We start from the raw sequence: 20,004 nt of genomic DNA on the forward strand, positions 1-20,004 counted from the left end.
GAAATTAGGGACGTCACTATTCTGATCCCAAAGAGGCGACTAGGCCACAATAGTCTGAGAAGAAGCTGGTATTATTGGGCTGGAAGAACGGACAACCTTAGAAGGCCTAGCGATGGAGCCAGCAGAGGCCTTCTGTGGTCACGCTAGCCTTTCTCCCTCCCAGCCCCAGTTTCCTCTGGGCAGGGGGCCTGGCCCCATAGCCTCCCAGGGCAGTCCTTGAGCACCACCTGCCCCAGCCGGCCAGAGACTTCCTGTAGCGCAAGAGATTTATGCAAACGGGTTGGGGCGGTGATGTCACCCCAAGGGGACTATCTCCCAGTGGCAGGCCCTTCGATAAAATCAGGAACTTGTGCTGGCCCTGCAATGTCGAGGGAGGGGGCTCACGCAGGGCTCCTGTAGCTCAGGGGGCAGGCCCGAGCCCTGCGTCTGACCCACGACTGTCCAGCCCCCCGACGGGGCACCCGGTCCTGAGGGGATCCGCACTGATCCTCACCGAGGCAGGGGATCTGACCAACTTGGAGCTCAGCTGGATGTTACAGGCGTGCAAAATGGAAGGGTTTCCCCTCGTCCCCCCTGTGAGTACTGGGGCTTCACTACCTGCCCAGCCTGGGGGCCCTGGGGTGTTTGACCATCTGCCTGCCCACTAACCCACCAGCTTACCCGCTGCCCTCCGGCTCCCTATCAGTGGGAAGTCGGTGTTTCCTCCCCGGAGCTGCTGGTCTGAGACCTAGCGAGGGGCCATTGGCTTCCTTAGAGCATGCCCTGGCGGGCTGAGGGTTGCCGGCTGGTCCCATGGTGGGGCTGTGATCGGTGGGGCCTGAACAGCTATTTATAGGTGGGGCCCAGTGGTAGGCCAAGCTCTAGGGCAGGGTACTGGGCTGAAGGCGGTGAGGGCGGCTACTGAGCGGCCATGGATGAGGAGATCCGAATTGGCCTAGGGGCCACCGGAGGCAACAGGAAAAGTTTCACCCCATGACCCGTGGGCTCCTGAGACAAAGACTGAGAGAACTCTGGGGCACCCAGGGGTCTTCAACATTCAGTCCGTGGCCTGGCATAGAAGAATGGTTGTGGATCAGCTCTGGGCCTCCGTGGACCTGAGAGTCTGGGGGCTGTGCCCCAGGCTGGCTTGAGGTCTCGGGTTCAGGCTGGGCAAGAGTAGACACACGGCAGAAACACGGCGGTTAGATTTGTGGTAGGGCTGAGCTCAATAAGACATGGGGTGAAGGATGGGACCGGGATTGGCGCTGGAGTAGGAGGACCTGGAGTGAGCCTTCCACTAGAGCCGGGGTGGACAGGGCTCACTGTCCCTCCTGTCTTAGTGACAGTGGCAGTCCAGAGTCCCTTGGAGAGGGTCCTCTGCCTTTCCCCTACCCTGGAGGTGCTGGACAGTGAGGAAGGGCTGAGCAGGGCCTGGCCACCTGACTCAGCTTTCCCGAACAGATCCCTCTTCTACCCCACCCAGCCTTAGAGCCCTAGGAGGCACCCCAGGCCTGACATCATAGCTAATGCCCTGCAACAGGGACAGGCCCAGTGTGCTGCCTGGAAACCCGCGCGGGGGGTGGGGTGGGGGACAGGGGGCAGCTTCTGGCCCCTCACAGTGTAGTAGACAGGGCAGGCCAGACCTCACTGTCCTCCCCCTCCTCTTGACCTTCTCCCACCTGGGCTGGAGAAGGTGCTCGGGCAAGCGCGGGTGATGAAGGTTGTCCCAGACAGGGTCCATTCTGCCTCAAGAAAAGCCACTGTCCCTGACCCTTGACCTCCCCCTCCTGAAGCCCAGGCAGATATGGGCAAGGGGCAGACCTTGAGCTCCTACACCAGCTCCTTGGCTCCTCTCTCCAGCCCCAGAGGCCATTCCCAGTGCCTCTTGAGTGGGTGGGCTCCCAAGGCAGCGCTGGCCCACCCAGCAAGCCCTGAGGGCCACAGCAACTATTGTGCAATCCTCGGGCACAGTCTGCGGGGGTGGAGAGAGGCCCGGGGACTGTCGGGAAGGCTCGGGTGTGCATATCCCTGGGCCCAGCTAGGGTGGGGAAGGAGATGGAGGAGGCAGAGGGAGAAGAGAGGGGAAGAGAAGATGGAGGGAGGGAAGAAAGACAGAGAAGGACAAGGAGGAGGGGAGAGAGAGAGGAGCAAGTAACAGGGCCAGGGAGCTGTCCATCAAAGATACCGAGGAAGGAGGGACGCCAAGGCCCTCTTCCCTTGGCCCCCAAGACCTGCCTGGGTGACCTTTGCACAAATAAGTCACTAGCACCACAGTCACCCCGACGGTCCTGTGCCTGCCTAGGGCTGGACTGACCGAGGCTAACAGGGAGGGAGAGGTGGGCTGGGCCCGCTGTGGCAGAGGGGTATGCAGGGGGGCTGTGGGCGGCTCTGTGGACCAAGTGATGGCTGGAATGGGGTGTGTGAGCATGTGCGTGCCAGTCTATACGTATGCCTGCCCCGGTGAGCGCACAGTGGTGTGTCCGTGAGTGTGCCTGCTCCTAAGAGGGATTGTAAGGACTTGTGTGAGATGTGGGGCCCATGAGAGGGTGAGCATGCCTGCGTGTGAGATAGGAACCCAAGAGTGAGCGTGTGGACATGTGAGGGTGAGTCCCCGTGGGGGTTTTGTGTATAAGTGTGTCACAGTTGTCCACGTGGGACAAGGGTGCACAGATGTGAACGGGAAAAAGCAGTATGTCCCCACAGGCGTGGCTGTGAGCGTAAGGGTGCTGTGGAGGATGAGCAGAAGAGAGGGGGAGGGGCTGCAGCCTCTTCTCAGCCCTGGTCCTGCTGACCTCTAACCTCTCCACCCCATCACTGCCTTACCACACTCTCCTGAACCTCCCACCGTGGCCTCGCTCGCTCCCTGTACCCCTGAGCACTCTGGGTTCTAAGCAAAGGCCGGGCTGCTCCCGGGTGCCTCCATCACGTCAGGGAAGGTTGCAGGCAGGCCGTAAACTTAGCTGAAAATCTCCCGGAGTCTCCCCGACAGCTCAGGCCCTGACACCTTCCTCTCTCAGCAGCCATCGGATGAGCTGGTTACTTATGATTCTGAACTCTACCAACGCCAAACCCAAGACTACTACTCCTTTATTGGCAGCGATGGAGACAGCCATAGCGGTGAGTACATTGTCCACCACACTTCATCCCACCCTGGACGGGGCGCTGAGCATGCCCTGGGGCTGGAGAGAGACAAAGACTCCCGAGGCTACTTGGGATTCTGAGAATAACGTGAAGGTAGCTAGTTCATCCCTGTATCCCATAACTCCTGGCCCAGACCTTACCACTGAGCACCTTCCCTGTGTCAAGGGCAAATTGCTTTCTCATTTACCTTGTCTGATCCTCGAGGCTTTTTTAAAAATAGATTTCTTTTCATCCTATATATTCTAGTTGTGGTTCCCCTTCCATAACTCTCCCCAGCTTCTCCCTGCCTCCCCACCACCCAAATCTGTGCCTTCTCTTCCTCTCTCTCATTAGAAAACAAACAGGCATTTAAAAAATAAATAAATAAGATAAAATAAAAAACAAACAAACCAGAACAGGATAAAACAATTAAACAGAAAAAAGAGCCAAAGAAAAAGCACCAGGAACACATATAATCATAGGGACAGACGTTGTCTCTGTGAGTTCAGGGCCAACCTTGTCTACAGAGCAAGTTCCAGGACAGCCAGGGCTGTACAGAGAAGCCCTGTCTTGAGAAACTAAACCAAACCAAAAAACATAGAGACACACACATTCACACACACAGAAGTCCCATTAAAAACACAAAACTGGAAGACTATAAGGTTAAAAAAAAAAGTGCCCAGACAAAACACTGTGAGACAAAAAAAACCAGAAGACACCTTTGAGTTTGTTTTGTGTTGACCATCTACTGCTGGGCGTGGGACCTGCCCTTCAGTGTGAGACTCCATTGGAGAAGACTAAGTTTTCCTTCCTGAGCTGTTATCAATTGGAGGTAGCTTCTGCGTTAAGGATGGGCGTCTTCCGTCCACTTCCCACCATGCACTGGGACCCCATCTGGCTTAGACCTGTGCAGGCTCGGGGACTTTTTAATAAATGAGGATAGGCAGGGAGCCGAGGGCCTTGAACAGGCCAGTGGATTCTGGTCCAGGCAGTCTCCTCCACGCTGGTTCTTTTCCCTGACCACTCACGCCACCTCTCCCTCTCTGCTTGTCACATGCTCGCATCGCATTCCCGCCCTGTTCATTAACAGCCGCCCACAACCCCCCTGCACACCCCTCTGCCACAGCGGGCCCAGCCCACTCCTGTTAGCCTCCGTCAGTCCAGCACAGGACCGTCGGGATGACTGTCGTGCTGATGACTGATTTGTACAAAGGTCACCCAGGCAGGTTTTGGGGGCCAAGGGACAGAGGGCCTCGACTGTCCAAAACCCCCTTTGGTGAGCTTCCCCGCCTCACTGTGTGACTAGTAGCTGGTCTCACTTGCCGCTCCTGAGATTTGGGGCTTAGTAATTCTGTTCCTGAGAGGCTCGGCAGCACTTTTATCTCTTCTGCTGGGCGCCAGAAGGGCCACCAGTTATGACAGCCATCTCTGCAGTCCCCTGCTGGTGGAACAATGCTGGGCCAGAGGACAGTCTCTGACTATCCCTTGTTGAGCAGACACCAAGGCCCCCGAGTCTGTTGGAGGTGGGGATGAGGACTGGCCCCAACTGTCCCCCAAACTCAGCCTTGTTCTGCAGCGTGTTAAGGGGAAAGAGATCAGACTTTAGTGACTGGAACCTGGGTGAGGAGAGAACAGGCCACCAGAAATGGATCTTGGCTTCTAAGCAGCATAGTCATGTTGTTCCAGACTGGACTGGGGGACTCTCCGTGATGCCTGCATCTGGAGACTGAAGGTCAGAGAAATGCCAAGTGCCACAGCTGAGGGAGGTCTCACAGCTGACTGCCACACCCAGGGCTGTCACACGGTTAGGGTGCTTTCGTGTGGACGCCAAACCTTGAGAACACTTTCACCTGGCATCCAGCATGAAATCTTCCTGGAAGTGTTCCCTAGAGAGAAGTATATCCACCTCAAAGGCGGGGGCTTCTTTCAGATCCCCAGTTCTAGAAAGGCTTTCAAACACTCTCTTTTGTTCTTAAATGTATTCAGTGTGTAAAAAATATACACTCCCCGGGTTAAATCCCGATAACATAGGCTCTTTCTCATCCTACATTATCCCTAGCTGTTCCGCTCACCCAGCTTAAGAACCAGGTCCGAGTGACATTGACCGCACATCCACCCTTCCATTGGGCAGTTGGAGGACCAAGCGAGGTCCCTCTGGGCTTGAAGAGGGCTCCCCCTGGAGGCCCTGGCCTGGCAAACACACAGGGCCCTGAGCCCCTTTCTCATCAGGGCGCTCTCTCCTTGGCCTGACATGTTCAGGCCACAGGCTTTGGAGGCATTTACCTCACGTCTTTGGTCACTTTGGTTTTGCCTTTACACAGTCGCCCACATATCTAGAAAGCAAATGGGGCTGAGGCTGGGCCCCTGGAGCGAGCACGTCACAGGAAGTCTGGGCTCTTCTGGCTCAGGGTCCCAAGTGGGCTCTTTGTATCTGGGGCAGGGCTACAGGAATGACTCTTGGTGTCATCATGGAACTCTACTTAAGGCATGAGCCCAGAATTCCTGCAGACACCCCCAGTGTCTCTGGGCGTCCCTGTCCATTTCTCATCTCTGCCATCATTACCTATCTGAGCATTGCTGTCCCTAATACCTACTGGAAGTCACTGTTAGAAGATTCAAGGAAAGTCTGTCCTCCCACTGACTTCTGCCTGCCTTCTGTGTCCACACTTTGAGAAAGTGATGCTTGGTGGAAAAACTTTGGGGTGACCTGGCTTCTGTGCTGAGCCCAGACTCACCGATTGTGTCCCTTTGGGGCAAGCAACAGAGCCTCCCTGAGTGCCCCTTCCTTATCTGGAAAATGAGATGGGGAGCACCTTAGAATTGTAACGGGCCAACGAGGCGACAGGTGTCCCCCGTGAGGTTGTGTGTTCCATGCTGAGACCAGGACAGGGGGAGGCTCAGTATGTGTTGTTAGCATGACTGTACCCCGAGCTAGCAGCTTGGGCCTCAGTGGTTCTCAGCCTTCCTAATGCTGCGACCTTTAATACAGTTCCTCAGGTTGTGGTGACCCCAGCCATAAAATTATTTCATTGCTTCTTTGTAACTGTAATTTTGTAACTGTTATGAATTGTAATGTAAGTATCTGATCTACATGATATCTGGCCCCCCAAAGGGGTCATGGCCCACAGGTTGAGAACTACTGAGTTAGGGCAATGGGAGAAGGCCAGAGGTCTCTGTGACAGGCCATCTAGGTCATTGTTTACTGACCTGGATGATAGCCATCCACCCATCCATCTGTCCGTCCATCCATCCATCCATCCATCCATCCACCCACTCATCCATGCATTTACCCTTCTACCTGCCCACTCTACCCACATCCTTCCTCCCAACTACGTCCACTAATTTACACGGCTTCTCTGCTCATCAGTGCTCAGAAGCCCTGCTCACATGAATGGTCAGGGAAGCCTTTGAGAGGGTAATGGCTGAGTTGAAATCTGAGTGAAGAGAAGGGACCACGCAGTGAGGTAGATGGGGACAGAGAATGACAGATTCAAGAGCAGGGAGCCCTCAGCAGAGCACAAAGGGCTACAGATCACCAGGAGACAAAACGAAGCCAAGGTGGCCGTCGAGGGGCAGACCGAAAATGGCTTGAAGGCCATGGAGGAGTTGTATCCTGGGTCTTCACATTTGCTGGGGCAGCTCTCCACCAGTAAGCTCCAACAACCCTGCTGGAGAGCTCTCAACAGGGAAATTACATGATCTGAATAAGCTTATGTGTGGTGAAAATTTGAATACACTTACTATGTTTATATTTACTTTGTACACGTGTGTGTGTGTGTGTGTGTGTGTGTGTGTGTGCTCACGCGCATGCACTTGTAGGTCAGAGGACAACTTGTTGGAGCCATCTTGTCAGCCTTAAATACATTTTAAATACTTAATTTTGAACTATTAAAATGACAAATACTAGCCGGGGGGTAGTGGAGCACACCTTTAATCCCAGCACTCCGGAGGCAGAGGCAGGTGGATCTCTGTGAGTTCGAGGCCAGCCTGGTCTACAGAGTGAGTTCTAGGACAGCCAGGGCTACATAGAGAAACCCTGTCTTGAAAAACAAACAAACAAACAAAATAACCAAAAGACAAATACTCAGGCTCTGGAGAGACGGTTCAGCAGGTAAGAGTCCTGGCTGCTCCTGCGAAGAACCCGCGTTTAGTTCCCACATGGTGGCCCACACCTGTCTGTGACTCATGAGCACCACACATGCACACGGTGCATTGACATGCATGCAGACAGAACACATGCACATAAAGCACATATGAGTAAACCTTAAAACAACAAGCTGTCCCTGCCACAGTGTGAGAAATACGGCATAGGAAGCAAAGCCTCCTCTCCCCACCCCCCGCTGCGGACAACACTGTCTGTTGTGTAGCAGCTTCGCGCTCTACCTATCTTCCTGGTGTTGGATACTGCTGATAGGACTAGTCGGCCTGCTCTGGAGAATGTCCTGTCCCTGTCCCTCCCTTCAAAGCACTGGATTCCAGGGGGCTGCCACTTCCACTAGAACTTATGTGGGTACTAGGAGTTGAACCAGACGACTATTGGGGTGTCTTGTCTGGGTCTTAACTTTTCCTCAATGACACCCACTTTTCAGGACTTTTATAAGGACAGAGTGAGCCACTATATGCAGAAAGCCCAGGACAGGAGTTCCGTCAGGAGCTCCAGGGAGGCCATGTGGGAGGTGAGGTGTGGCTGATGGAGCTATGGGGTTGTCTCACTTCCTGTCTATTCCATGCTCTCACCTGGTGAGCAGCAGTGTGGCCATGTCAAACTTCAGGGTGAAAAACATCTCGTTTTCTGTTAGAAAACCTGAAAGCATTTCTCTGCTGTCTTCCAGTTACTAGTTTTTCTTATGATGTCTGGCACCATTCCACGGTGTTCTCTCTCTCTTTTCTGATTTTTTTTTTTTTCGAGACAGGGTTTCTCTGTGTAGCTTTGTGCCTTCCTGGGACTCACTTGGTAGCTCAGGCTGGCCTGAACTCACAGAGATCTGCCTGGCTTTGCCTTCCGAGTGCTGGGATTAAAGGCGTGTGCCACCACTGCCCGGCAGTGTTTTGGTTTTTTTTTTTTGTTTTTTTTTTGTTTTTTTTTTGAGACAGAGTTTCTCTGTGTAGCCTTGCGCCTTTCCTGGATGTTGCTCTGTAGACCAGGCTGGCCTCGAACTCACAGAGATCTGCCTGGCTCTGCCTTCCGAATGCTGGGATTAAAGGCGTGCGCCGCCGCCGCCGCCGCCGCCGCCGCCGCCGCCGCCACCACCACCACCCGGTGGTGTTCTCTTTTTTATACTCTAGATTTGTTTTTTTGTTGTTTTTCAAGACAGGGCTTCTCTATGTAGCTCTGGCTGTCCTGGAACTCTCTCTGTAGACCAGGCTGGCCTCGAACTCACAGAGATCCGCCTGCCTCTGCCTCCTGAGTGCTGGGATTAAAGACGCCAAGCTATAATCTAGATTTTTATTTTATTTTTTTACAGTTTTGTCTCTCCGAAAGTTCTTCTTCTTCTCTCTCCCTCTCTCCTTACCTCCCTCCACCTTCTTTTCCCACACTTCTTTTTTCACTCTTTCGTGGGTCTCACCATCTATCAGGCTAACCTCAAACCGGTTATCCCCTTGCCACAGCCGCCCAAGAGGTAGAAGCAGAGGTGTGCACCACCACATCCAACCATTTCAAATGGTCCCCTGGCTGCTGGGCAGGCAACAGATGACGGGGGACGAGGATGGATGTGGGTGAGGGGCACTAAGGAGAACAGGCTTTGCTCGAGCGTTTTCCTAGTGCAGTCTCAGGCAAGCACAGTGGCAACGGAGACGAACGGGAGCAGACAGGAGGCTGGAGAAGATGGCTCAGGAGCAGGACCGCGAGCTGTGCAAGCAAAGGGCTGGGCTATGTCCCGGCACCTGCACAAAAGCCAGCCTCTGTAACTTTAGCAGCAGGGTCAGATCCTGACCAGCCAGCCCGGTCAAAATGGGCGAATGTCTGGCTCAGTGAGAGACTCTCTTTCTCTTTCTCTTTCTCTCCTTCTCCTCCTCTTCCTCCTCCTGCTAATGAGATGGAGTTTCACTATGTAGCCTTGGCTGCCTTGAACTCATTGTGTAGACCAGGCTGGCCTTGCACTCAGAGAGATCTGTCTGCCTCCTCTCAAATGCACCGCCATGTCCAGAGAGAGACTCTGCTTCAAAGAACAAAAAAGAGGCCGGGCGGTGGTGGCACACGCCTTTAATTCCAGCACTCAGGAGGCAGAGTTAGGAGGATCTCTGTGAGTTCAAGGCCAGCCTGAGCTACAGAGTGAGTTCCAGGAAAGGCTCAAAGCTACACAGAGAAATCCTGTCTCAAAAAAACAAAAAAGAACGAAAAAGGTGTAGAGTGATAGAGAAAGACCCTTGAAGTCCCCCTCTGGCTTCTGCATGTGCACACTCATCTAAGCACACACACATATATGCAACACACACACACACACACACACACACACACACACACACACTGAAACAAAGGGTTAGAAGGTTTTGAAGGTATCACAAATATACACATAGTATAAAATTTACCATCTGTGTCTGTCTGTCTATCTATCATCTATCTATCTATCTATCTATCTATCTATCTATCTATCTATCTATCTATCATCTATCATATATCTCCTACCTACATGTGTGTGGACATGCATGTACCACAGCATGGAGGTCAGAGTCAGTTCTCTCCTATCATGTGGGTCCTGGGGATCAAAGTCAGGTCGTCAGGTTAGGTGGCGAGGGCCATTGTCAGGGCACCATCTGAATCGTGCAAGGCTGTAATGGGTGCTGGTAAAAACGCACTCACAAAGGAGAGGCATGGGGCATGGTGCTTCATGCCTGTAGCTCCAGCACTTGGGAGACCAAAGACAGAGGATCAAGAGCTCAAGGTCAGTGTCTAAGTGAGTTCAAGACTAGCCTGGGTTACAAGGCCCTGTCTCAAACAAAATAAACAAAACAAAAATACATTCACAATGTTATGCATCCATCACCATTATCTTTTGAACTCACCTTGCCAAAGTGAAACCCTGTGCTTATTAAACAACTTCCCATTCAGCTTCTAGCAGCCTACATCCTTCCTTCCTTCCTTCCTTCTTCCTTCCTTCCTTCCTTCCTTCCTCTTTCTTTCTTTTCTTCCTTCCTTCTTTTTTATTACTTTAGTGCCTCCAGTAAGTGGAGTCATCTGCAACTTTTCTTTTATAAGCGACTCATTTCTCCATGAGAATGTCCTCAAGATTCACCCATGCTGTAGCACATACCAGAATCTCTCTTTTTAAAGGTTGTATAATATTCCACTGAATGAGTACAGTACATTTTGGAAGGCAACTATGCTCACTACCTAGACCACTACATTTTGCTTAATGGCTTGTCTATTGATGGATACTTCTGCTGTCTCTACTTTCTGGCTATGGTGAATAAGGCTACTGTGACCCTGGGTTCACATGATCTCATTACTCTGACTTATATTCATCTAGACGTACACTCACAAATGAAGTTAATGAACTTGCTGAGTCGTGTCTGTGTGTGTGTGTGTGTGTGTGTGTGTGTGTGTGTGTGTGTGTGTTGAAGATTTTTTTATTTTTATTTTTATTTTTAGGACAGGATCTCACTTTATAGCCCCAGCTGGCTTGGAACTCACCATTGTAGATCTGGCTGGGTCAAACTGATCCACCTGCCTCTGCACTGCCACACCAGGCTGTTTTTATTATTTTTAGTTGTGTGTAGTAGGTGTGTGTGTATGTCTGAGTGTGGGTACTATACAGGTGTCCATGGAGGTCAGAGGCATTGGATACACTGGAGCTGGAGCTACTGGAAGTTATGAGCTACCTAATGTGGGTGCAGGGAACTGAACTCAGGTCCTCTGGAAGAGCAGTGAGTGCTCCTAACTGTTGAGCCATCTCCTCAGCCCTTCTTTTTCTTTGAGAAGCTGCTGGGCTACCTTCCATAACGGCAGCCGCAGCTTGACAATCCCAACTACAATGAACATTGTCATTTCCTGTTGTTGTTGTTGGTTTTTAGGAAACAGTAGTCACAGGGCTGGAGTTCGTTCACACAGCCCTCTAACCAACCACTCACCCTTCTTTGCGACTGTCCTTCTCTCTGTCTACCAAACCTCCCACCCCGCTCACATTTACTTCTCCATCTAATAAATACACCAAGTGTCTTTTCTGTGCAGGCTAGATGCTGTGGGGTGAATAGGATGCAGGAACTGCCAGATTCAGCTCTGTATCAGGGGATAATTAAAACTCCACTCACTCACAAGTGGATTCTAGATATAAAATAAAGAACAATCAGACCACAACCCATAGAACCATGGAAGCTATATATATAGCATGGAGGTCCCTAGGACGACTGTGGCTTATAATAAATTTCGGTTTTACTCAATTATTGAAAAAAAATAGCCAAATGAATGGAAACATATGAACTATGAACCAAAGGCTGAGGGGCCCCAGCTGGATCAGGCCCTCTGAATAGGTGAGACAGTTGATTGGCTTGATCAGTTTGGGAGGCATCTAGGCAGTGGTACCAGGTCCTGCGCTCGTTGCATGAGTTAGCTGTTTGAAACCTGGAGCTTTTTTTTTTTTTTTTTTTTTTTTTTGGTTTTTTTTTTTTTTTTTGGTTTTTCGAGACAGGGTTTCTCCGTGTAGCTTTGCGCCTTTCCTGGAACTCACTTGGTAGCCCAGGCTGGCCTCGAACTCACAGAGATCCGCCTGTCTCTGCCTCCTGAGTGCTGGAATTAAAGGCGTGCGCCACCACCGCCCGGCTGAAACCTGGAGCTTATGCAGGGACACTTGGCTCAGTCTGGGAGGAAGGGACTGGACCTGCCTGGACTGAGTCTACCAGGTTGATCGCAGTCCTCGGGGGAGGCTTTGCCCTGGAGGAGGTGGGAATGGGGGTGAGCTAGGGGTAAGGGGAGGGGATGGGAGGGGGGAGAATAGGGGAACCCGTGGCTGATATGTAGAACTGAATGGTATTGTAAAATAAAATAAAATAAAAACAAAAACAACAAAACAAAACAAAAAACGCTAGGATACATTGTCAGCACACTCCCTCCCTAAATAAAACACTAAAAAAAAAAAAAAAAAAAAAAAAAAAAAAAAAAAAAAAAAAAACAAAAACAAAAAACCTCCAATAACCAGGATACATAGTAGCAAGAAACAGGTGCCATGAGCCTTCTGCTCTCTGGGTCTCGGCAACACAGCAGCAGGCTTTTTGGGAGAGGCGCTCGCTGTCTGTCTGGCAGTGATAGTAATTTCCTAAGAAGTATTTTTTTTGGGGGGGGGGTCCTTTTTTATTCCTTATCTTTAGTTGTTTGTGTTTTGTTGAGACATGGTTTCATATAGCTTAGGCTAGCCTTGAGCTTCCTATATAGCTCAGGAGGGCTTTGATGCTCTTTTGTAAAGATTCGCTTTTATTATTTTAATTTTGTGTAAGTGTATGTGTCTGCATGTGTGTGTCTGCGCATGTGAGTGCAGGCGTCCTCAGAGGCCAGGGCTGTTAGAGCCTTTGGAGCTCAAATTATAGGTTGTTCTGAGCTGCCTGACATGGGTTCGGGAACCGAACTCAGGTCCGTTGGAAGAGAGTGAGTGCTCTTAACCTATGAGCCATCTCTCTAGTCCTGATATTCTGTATTGAGAGTACTTTGGCTCTTCTGAGGATAGCCCTGGGCTTCAGGCGGGGCTTCTGTTCTGAGGATAAGGTCAGCTGAGTGACTCTTAAGGCTCGATGTTTTGTGATCTGAACACCACTTTGTTTTTGTCCTAGTAACAACTAAGTGAGACGAGGGGGTAGAGAAATAAGAGATCAGGACAGATGGATTGCCAGTGTAGTGCTACTCACTTGTGACCTCAGCACAGGAGGCCAGCCTAAGCTCTCTCTCAAGACCCAGCTGGGTGGCTGGGTGAGTTACAAACGGCTGACAGGTAGATGGAGGTTGTGTGATGGGTGGCTAGATACGTGGATAATGGTTGGATGGACAGATGTGTACAGAAAGATGGAGGGAGCATCAGTAGAAGTTTTCAGGGTCACCATAGGTCTTACTTGAAGCCAACATTACTTACATCAATAGCCTTGATCCCCAGAGCTGGCCCAGTATGGTAAAAGTTCAGCCTCTGGAAGGACACAAAAGTGGCTTTGGATCATGACACTACACTGTAGACAAAGTCTTAACCTCTTTTTTTTTTTTAATTTTAAGATAAGATCTCTCTATGTAACCCTGGTTGTTCTGGAACTTGCTGTGTAGATCAGGTTGGCTTCAAATTCACAGAGATACACCTGCCTCTTCCTCCCAAGTTCTGAATTAAAGGCAGGACTTAACCTCTGGAATCACAGCTTCCTTAACCGTCAAAGGGAAGGGCCCGCTCTACCTCCTCAGAGTTAGAGTACGGGTTAAAGAGATGAAGTGGGTTCCATTCTCAGCATGACGCCTGGTACACTGTAAGTTAGCATCAGTGATCCTCTCAAGCATTGAGAGCTTCTGCATGGTGGATGCCTACAGGATGTAGAAGCAGACATGGAGCTGACACCAGATATGCAAATGACATGATGATATCCTCTGAAGAGCTGACAGTTATGCTAACGGGTGTTGGGGGAGCCTCTAGGCAGAGGCCAAGTGTCACAATAAAGGGACAAAAACAAAGTTGAACATTGCGTTCATGAAGAGTTGTCCAAGCCAGGTGTGGTGGCACATGCAGGTAATGCTGGCACTTGGGATGTAGACACAGGAGGATCAAGGCTTCAAGCTCATCCTCTGCTATATGGCAAGTCTGAGGCTAGCATGTGCTAAATGAGACTCTGTTTCAGAGAGAGAGAGAGAGAGAGAGAGAGAGAGAGAGAGAGAGAGAGAGGACAGTTGTTTAGAGCCAAGCATGATGGTTCAAATCTGTAATAAAGCAAGAGGATCACCATAAATTAAAGGCTATCCTAGACTATATGGTAAATTCTGGGCCAGCCTGGGCTATAGAGTGAGACACAAGAAATGAGGATCAGGAGGCCAGAAAGGCTAACCTTTGTTCTCTGAATGATTTCTCCAACGTTCTCTCTGGGACCCCATATTTGGAATGAGTTTGTTTACCAGACTATTGGTTACACAATTGCTTGGACACCCAGATCAAGGGGAAAGGTGAGGGTTTGAAACACTTGTAACTCAGGGAGTCCTGGCCACAGCCTTCAGGAGACTGAGAACAGGGGGCAGAGTCTCACATCCCCCCCCCGGGGGGGGGGACGACTTCACATTCCTGCTGTCCACAACAGCTTAGGGAAATGCTAGCCTTAGGCTTCCAGCAGCACAGTGAGCTAGTAGAGGTGTGGTTGGAAAGGGTTTGTCCAGAAGCTTTTCAGCCCACACCTAGAGAGCTGCAAACCTTCAGGGCTCCTGGAGCTGGAGCTGGAGTGGTGAGGGGTGGGCAGGGGACGGTAAATGGTGATGGCCAGGAAGGTGCTGAAGGTGGTCTACCGAAGAGGAAGCTGGATCTGCAACCCAAATCCCAGAGCCCTGCTCTCTCTCAGGGTTGGTGACCTTTGTTTTTGGTCCTGGGTCTTGAACCCAGGACTTTGTGCATGGGAGGCAGGTGCTCTACCACTGTGCTATAACCCTGGCCTTTTTGTTTTGAGATAAGATCTTGCTTTCTAGCCCAAGTTGGCCTCAAACTTTAAAAAACATTTTTTTTTTATTATTTATTTCTCTCTCTCTCTCTCTCTCTCTCTCTCTCTCTCTCTCTCTCTCTCTCCACACTAAGTTATGCTTTAGGAATCCAGAAGAGGGTGTTAGATCTCCCGGAGCTAGAGTTACAGAGGTTGTGAGTTGCCATTTGGGTGCTGGAAACTCAACTCCCCACTCTCTGTAAGAGTAGCAAACGCTCTTAACTACTGAGCTATTTCTCCAGACTCAGGCTTCAAACCTTTGTTTCTGAGACAAGGTCCAGACATAGCCTAGAACTTGACTTGCAGACAAGGGTGGTCTTGAACTCACAGAGATCAATCTGCCCCTGCCTCTGGAGTGCTGGGATCAAAGGTGTGTGCCACCAGCCCGGCTCGGCTTTGTGTTTCTTTCCTCGACTTCCTGACTATTGAGATGATTACAGATGTGCCGAGATTACAGATGTGCTGACATAGTCTTTTAGAATAAATGAGCACGATGAGGGTGAATGATCTTCACCGGGTGGCGGTGATGCACACCTTTAATCCCAGCACTCGGGAGGCAGAGTCAGGAGGATCTCTGTGAGTTCGAGGCCAGCCTGGTTTACAGAGCAAGATCCAGGCACCAAAACTACACAGAGAAACCCTGTCTCAAAAAAACCGAGAGAAAGAGAGAGAGAGAGAGAGAGAGAGGAGAGAGAGAGAGAGAGAGAGAGAGTTCTTCCTTTGTGCCAGGCTTTATTCTCAGCGCTCCGCAGGCATCAGATAACTCGTTTTATCCCTCACAGTATATGGATAGGATGGGTATAAATTATTAGCCCTATTCAGATGAGGACACCGAGGCCCAGGACCATGCAGCAGTAAATGTTGCAGCCAGGGCTTGATTGCAGCTCCAAGGCACGTGCTTTTTCGTCTCTGTGTCACGCAGTCTCCCAGAGGCGGGTCCCTGCTGCCTGGCCCGAAAGATGCCGCACAGGAACAAGGTCTTAGTAACGACCTCTTACGTGGGGAATAAGAGGCTCAGAGGGAAAAAGAAAAAGCCTAGGGTCACAACACAGCTCCACTGGGCAGGATGAGGAAAAAGCCAGGCCTGTAATCCTGAACCCCGAGAGGCTGTGTCTGGATGGTCACGAGTTCAAACTCAGCCAGGGTGAGACCCTGTCTCAAAACCCAACACGGATGGGTAGAAGAGCTGAGTAGGCAAAGGCGCTTACTGCCCCGACTTGAGGCTGATTCTCGGGGCCCCTGTGGTGGAAGGGGGGGAACTAACTCCTGAGTTGTCCTCTGACCTCCACGTGCACAGCGTATTTGCCCCCACCAATAAATACTGTGATTCTAAAAGGAGTCCCAGGGCTGGAGATGGCCCAGCCGTTAAAGGCCAGGCTCCCAACTAAAAGGAGTCCTATACCCCGTACAGAGCTGGAAGGCGCATGTCATTTCTTAGGGGATGTGTGGACAAGGATACGTCTGTGTGAGAGACAAGGAAAAAGAAAGAAGATGACAGGTGTGCATGCCTGTACATGCACACATGTACATACGCACACGTACATGGTCTCTGGTGTGCTTGCCCTGATCGGGCACCTTCCACGCTCCTTGAGGTCACATAAGGAAATCTCTCTCTTCACACCACATTTTCATTTTTGTCTTTCTTCTTATGAAATTTATTTATTTATATATGCGTGCGCACGTGCGACGGCATGTATGTGGAAGTCTGAAGACAGCGCACAGGAGCTGGCTTTTCCTCCCACTCTCTAGGTCCTGGGAATTGAACTCAGGTTGTCACGGCGGTAAGAGTTTTTACCTGCTGAGCTATTTCACTGCCCCCAACATACTTTCTTCCGGACCCCAAACTATGCCCAAGAAGTCCCACAGACAGGCGGCAATTTTTGTTCCTGGAAAAGGTACCCTGAGAAACCACACCATGGATCTTCCCAGGGCTAAGTGTGACTGCATCCTAGGGTTGGGTCCACCCTGCCACAGACACCAGACACCCACGGGGGCTTTCTGGGGAAATCTGTTCCTTCAGCCTCCCGGGAACCTGGGTGTGGCCACCTCTGACTGTGGCTTTACGGAAGCAGTGCCCCTAAGTTTGGGCACACTCTGATGTGTGAGAAATGTCAGCCCTGTGACTTTGCAATCATACCCTGATCATGTGACAAGAGCCCATGCTTGTGACTTTAGGTAGTCAGGAGTCTGTGGAAGGTCACAGAAGCAGGGAAAGGAATCAGCTTTCCAGGGGCCTGCTCCGGGGCTAGAAGCCCTTAAGAATGTGAGCTCATTTGAATTCTCCCAATAACAATGCCACCTATTTTATAGGTGGGTCCACCGAGACTAGAGAGGCCTAGGCCTGTGCTGAGGTCACACAGCCAATGAATGGCAAAGCCAGGATTCAGGCTTGGGCTCAGAGGAAGCCTGTGTGTCCCTGGGCCCAGTCCCAGGATGACATGGTTACTGAGAACAACGCCAGGCATGGCGGGAAACCCAGGACCAGGCTCCACCACTGTTAAGGACTTTCATCTTGGCGTGTATGTTATAGGAAACCTCTCTAAGCCTGAGTCCTTTCTAGAAAACAGCAGTGTAGTACATGCAATTATAGGAGCTGATTTAATGTAAACTTTGGGCTCAGTCTGAACGGTTATTTTGTGTTGTGATGTCCTTCACCTGCTCTGGCACCCTGGCTCACCTGCTCCTCCCTGGCTGTCCCCACAGATCATTACTGGGACTTCCCCACGCACCACGTACACAACGAGTTCGAGAACTTCCCCGAGAACCACTTCACGGAGCTGCAGAGCGTGCAGGCCCCACAGCTGCAGCAGCTCTACCGCCACATGGAGCTGGAGCAGATGCACGTCCTCGACACCCCCATGGCACCCCCCCACGCCAGCCTCAGCCACCAGGTGCGAGCTGCCGGCCGGCCTCCGTGCCGGGCCGTGGACCTCCAGGCCTGTGGTGAAGGCATGGAGGCTTCACAGGAAGCTGACATAGGCTCTTACTCAACGTGGCTTCCTGCTCCACAGAGCCAACGGCAGCTGGTACCCCAACGGCTGTGCTAACCTCCTGACTGACCTTATGAACCCACACTTTTATCTCACAGAGGATGGACAGACCCCATATGACACCACCACCACCCTGCCAGCCCTGAGCCACCCTTTCCCACCCATTCCTGTTGGTGGGCCCTTAGGGTCCCACTGACTCCAGCCCCCTTTTTCCATCTCTGCACGTCCCCAGTGTCTGAGTCACTGAATGCTAGCCTCTACCGACCTCCTGGCTCCCCATTCATCTTCATGACTGACCCTTCCCTGCTCCAGGGACCCGAACCCCAACCAGGGACCCGAACCCCAACCAGTGACCTCTGCCACCTCTCACTGACTGCCACAGCCCTTCCATTGGCTCATCAGCTCCTTATGAAGCCCCACCCACTTCCTCATAACCAACTCGCTGCCCCCCAGCACCTCCCCTCCGTTCCTGGTCCGCTGCCGGGCCAGATGGCGCCTGGGCATGCGTGAGAGTGAAGCATTCCTTCGCCCGCCCTGAACCAGAGGCCGCGGTGGGAAGGGTGCGAGGCTCAATAACTAGCAACCTGTTGCACCATGACCCGCGTCCCTGAGTTTTGGTCCAGACGCGCCTCTAGTTTTCCCTTCTCAGTCTTCCTGCCCCTGCTGACCACTGACCAGCACTCCGTCTGGCACTCAGCCAACCCCTGCTGCCGCCCCGGGCTGCCCCTTTATTGACTCCGAGCCCTCCCTTCCCTTCGCAGGTTTCCTACATGCCCCGGATGTGCTTCCCTTATCCGTCCTTGTCCCCAGCCCACCAGCAGAGCTCAGATGAGGAGGAGGGGGAGAGGCAGAGCCCCCCCTTGGAGGTGTCTGATGGAGAAGCTGACGGTTTGGAGTCTGGGCCAGGCCTTCTGCATGGGGAGACAGGTAGGGTCCAGCCCCTGATCCAGCTGATCCTAACTGCGAAGGCCAACTGGTCCAGCAGCCTGTCTCAGAGCTGTGCGTGTGTGTGTGTGTGTGTGTGTGTGTGTGTGTGTGTGTGTGTGTGTGTGTGTGTACATCAGCATTATGTGAGTGTGTGAAAGGGAGACGGTATGTGTCTATGTGAAGGCCTAAGTGTGTACAGGCCCGTAAGTGTGGGGGCTTGTGAGCATGTGAAGGCCTGTGAGTATGTGAGGGTCTGAGTGTGTGAGTACCTGTGAGTTTGTGAAGGCCTTGTGATTGTGTGAGGGGCCCTGGGTGTGTGTAAATTCTTGTGAGTGTGTGATGGACGGTGAGTTTGTGAGGTCTTGAGTGCGTGAGGGCCTCTGAGCGTGAGAGGTATTGTAAGTGCGTGAGTGCTCGTATGTAAGTGTCTGTGGACAGGCATGTGGATACGCGAGAGAAGACACAGATATATGTGTGGATGGATACGTGTGACATGCAGGTATGAGAACATGCATGCACACAGGCGTGTGTACGTGAGTGGGAGTGGGTCCACGTGTGCTCGCCCCTCCCACCTCCCACGGTCAGCGGCTGCCGGGAGGGTTTCCGGGAAGCCCTTGTGTCCCGTCCACACCCCACCGGAGCGCCCCTCTCCCGCAGGCAGCAAGAAGAAGATTCGCCTGTACCAGTTCCTGCTGGACCTGCTGCGCAGCGGCGACATGAAGGACAGCATCTGGTGGGTGGACAAGGACAAGGGCACCTTCCAGTTCTCCTCCAAGCACAAGGAGGCGCTGGCGCACCGCTGGGGCATCCAGAAGGGCAACCGCAAGAAGATGACCTACCAGAAGATGGCGCGCGCGCTGCGCAACTACGGCAAGACCGGCGAGGTGAAGAAGGTCAAGAAGAAGCTCACCTACCAGTTCAGCGGCGAGGTGCTGGGCCGCGGAGGGCTGGCCGAGCGGCGCCTCCCGCCCCACTGATCGCCCGCAGAGCCCGCCAGGCCCCCGGCCCCCGCCGGCCATAGCATTAACCCCTCGCCGGGCCCGGACACAGGGAGGACATTCCCAGGGCCGAGGCAGGACTGGGGGCCCGGCCTCGCCCCCCGCCACGCCCGGCTTGTCCCGCCCCGCTTCGCCTCCCACCAGGACTCTAGCCGGGGGCCCCAGGGCCGCCTGGGCCTCGGACCCCACCCGAGGGTCAGCCTGGCTTAGTGGCCACGGTGCTTCCTTGGGAGTCTGGCGTCGGTACATCTTTGTATATTGAATGCTCTTCTTAAAGCTCTTCCTTCCCCTCCTCCCCCACCCCTTAGCCTCCCCCCCCCCAAAGAAGTAAAATTATTCTCAGCTGTTCTCCC

General features: G+C 52.2%; 1 protein-coding gene across 2 annotated transcripts; it reads left to right on the forward strand.

The window, feature by feature from the left end:
• The first annotated feature begins 265 nt into the window (after nucleotides 1-265).
• Nucleotides 266-20,004, forward strand: Spi1 (Spi-1 proto-oncogene). 2 transcript variants are annotated; one of them, XM_028878860.2, is made up of 5 exons: nucleotides 266-575; nucleotides 3,000-3,096; nucleotides 17,440-17,627; nucleotides 18,488-18,653; nucleotides 19,311-20,004. In XM_028878860.2, exons 1-5 carry the CDS (start codon nucleotides 270-272, stop codon nucleotides 19,628-19,630), a joined length of 1,077 nt encoding a protein of 358 aa, XP_028734693.1. In that variant the 5' UTR covers nucleotides 266-269; the 3' UTR covers nucleotides 19,631-20,004. The 2 variants fall into 2 exon arrangements, with proteins under 2 accessions (XP_028734693.1, XP_028734694.1); XM_028878861.2 differs by having other exon boundaries at nucleotides 288-575; nucleotides 2,997-3,096; nucleotides 19,311-19,999.

The sequence above is a fragment of the Peromyscus leucopus genome, chromosome 4, assembly GCF_004664715.2.
Source record: "Peromyscus leucopus breed LL Stock chromosome 4, UCI_PerLeu_2.1, whole genome shotgun sequence".
Taxonomy (NCBI): Eukaryota; Metazoa; Chordata; class Mammalia; order Rodentia; family Cricetidae; genus Peromyscus; species Peromyscus leucopus.

Coding starts and splice junctions, on each gene's coding strand:
- Spi1 (XM_028878860.2), top strand. CDS start 270: ATGCAAACGGGTTGGGGCGGTGATGTCACCCCAAGGGGACTATCTCCC. Junction 3,097..17,439: donor CGATGGAGACAGCCATAGCG/GTGAGTACATTG, acceptor CTGTCCCCACAG/ATCATTACTGGGACTTCCCC. Junction 18,654..19,310: donor CCTTCTGCATGGGGAGACAG/GTAGGGTCCAGC, acceptor CCTCTCCCGCAG/GCAGCAAGAAGAAGATTCGC.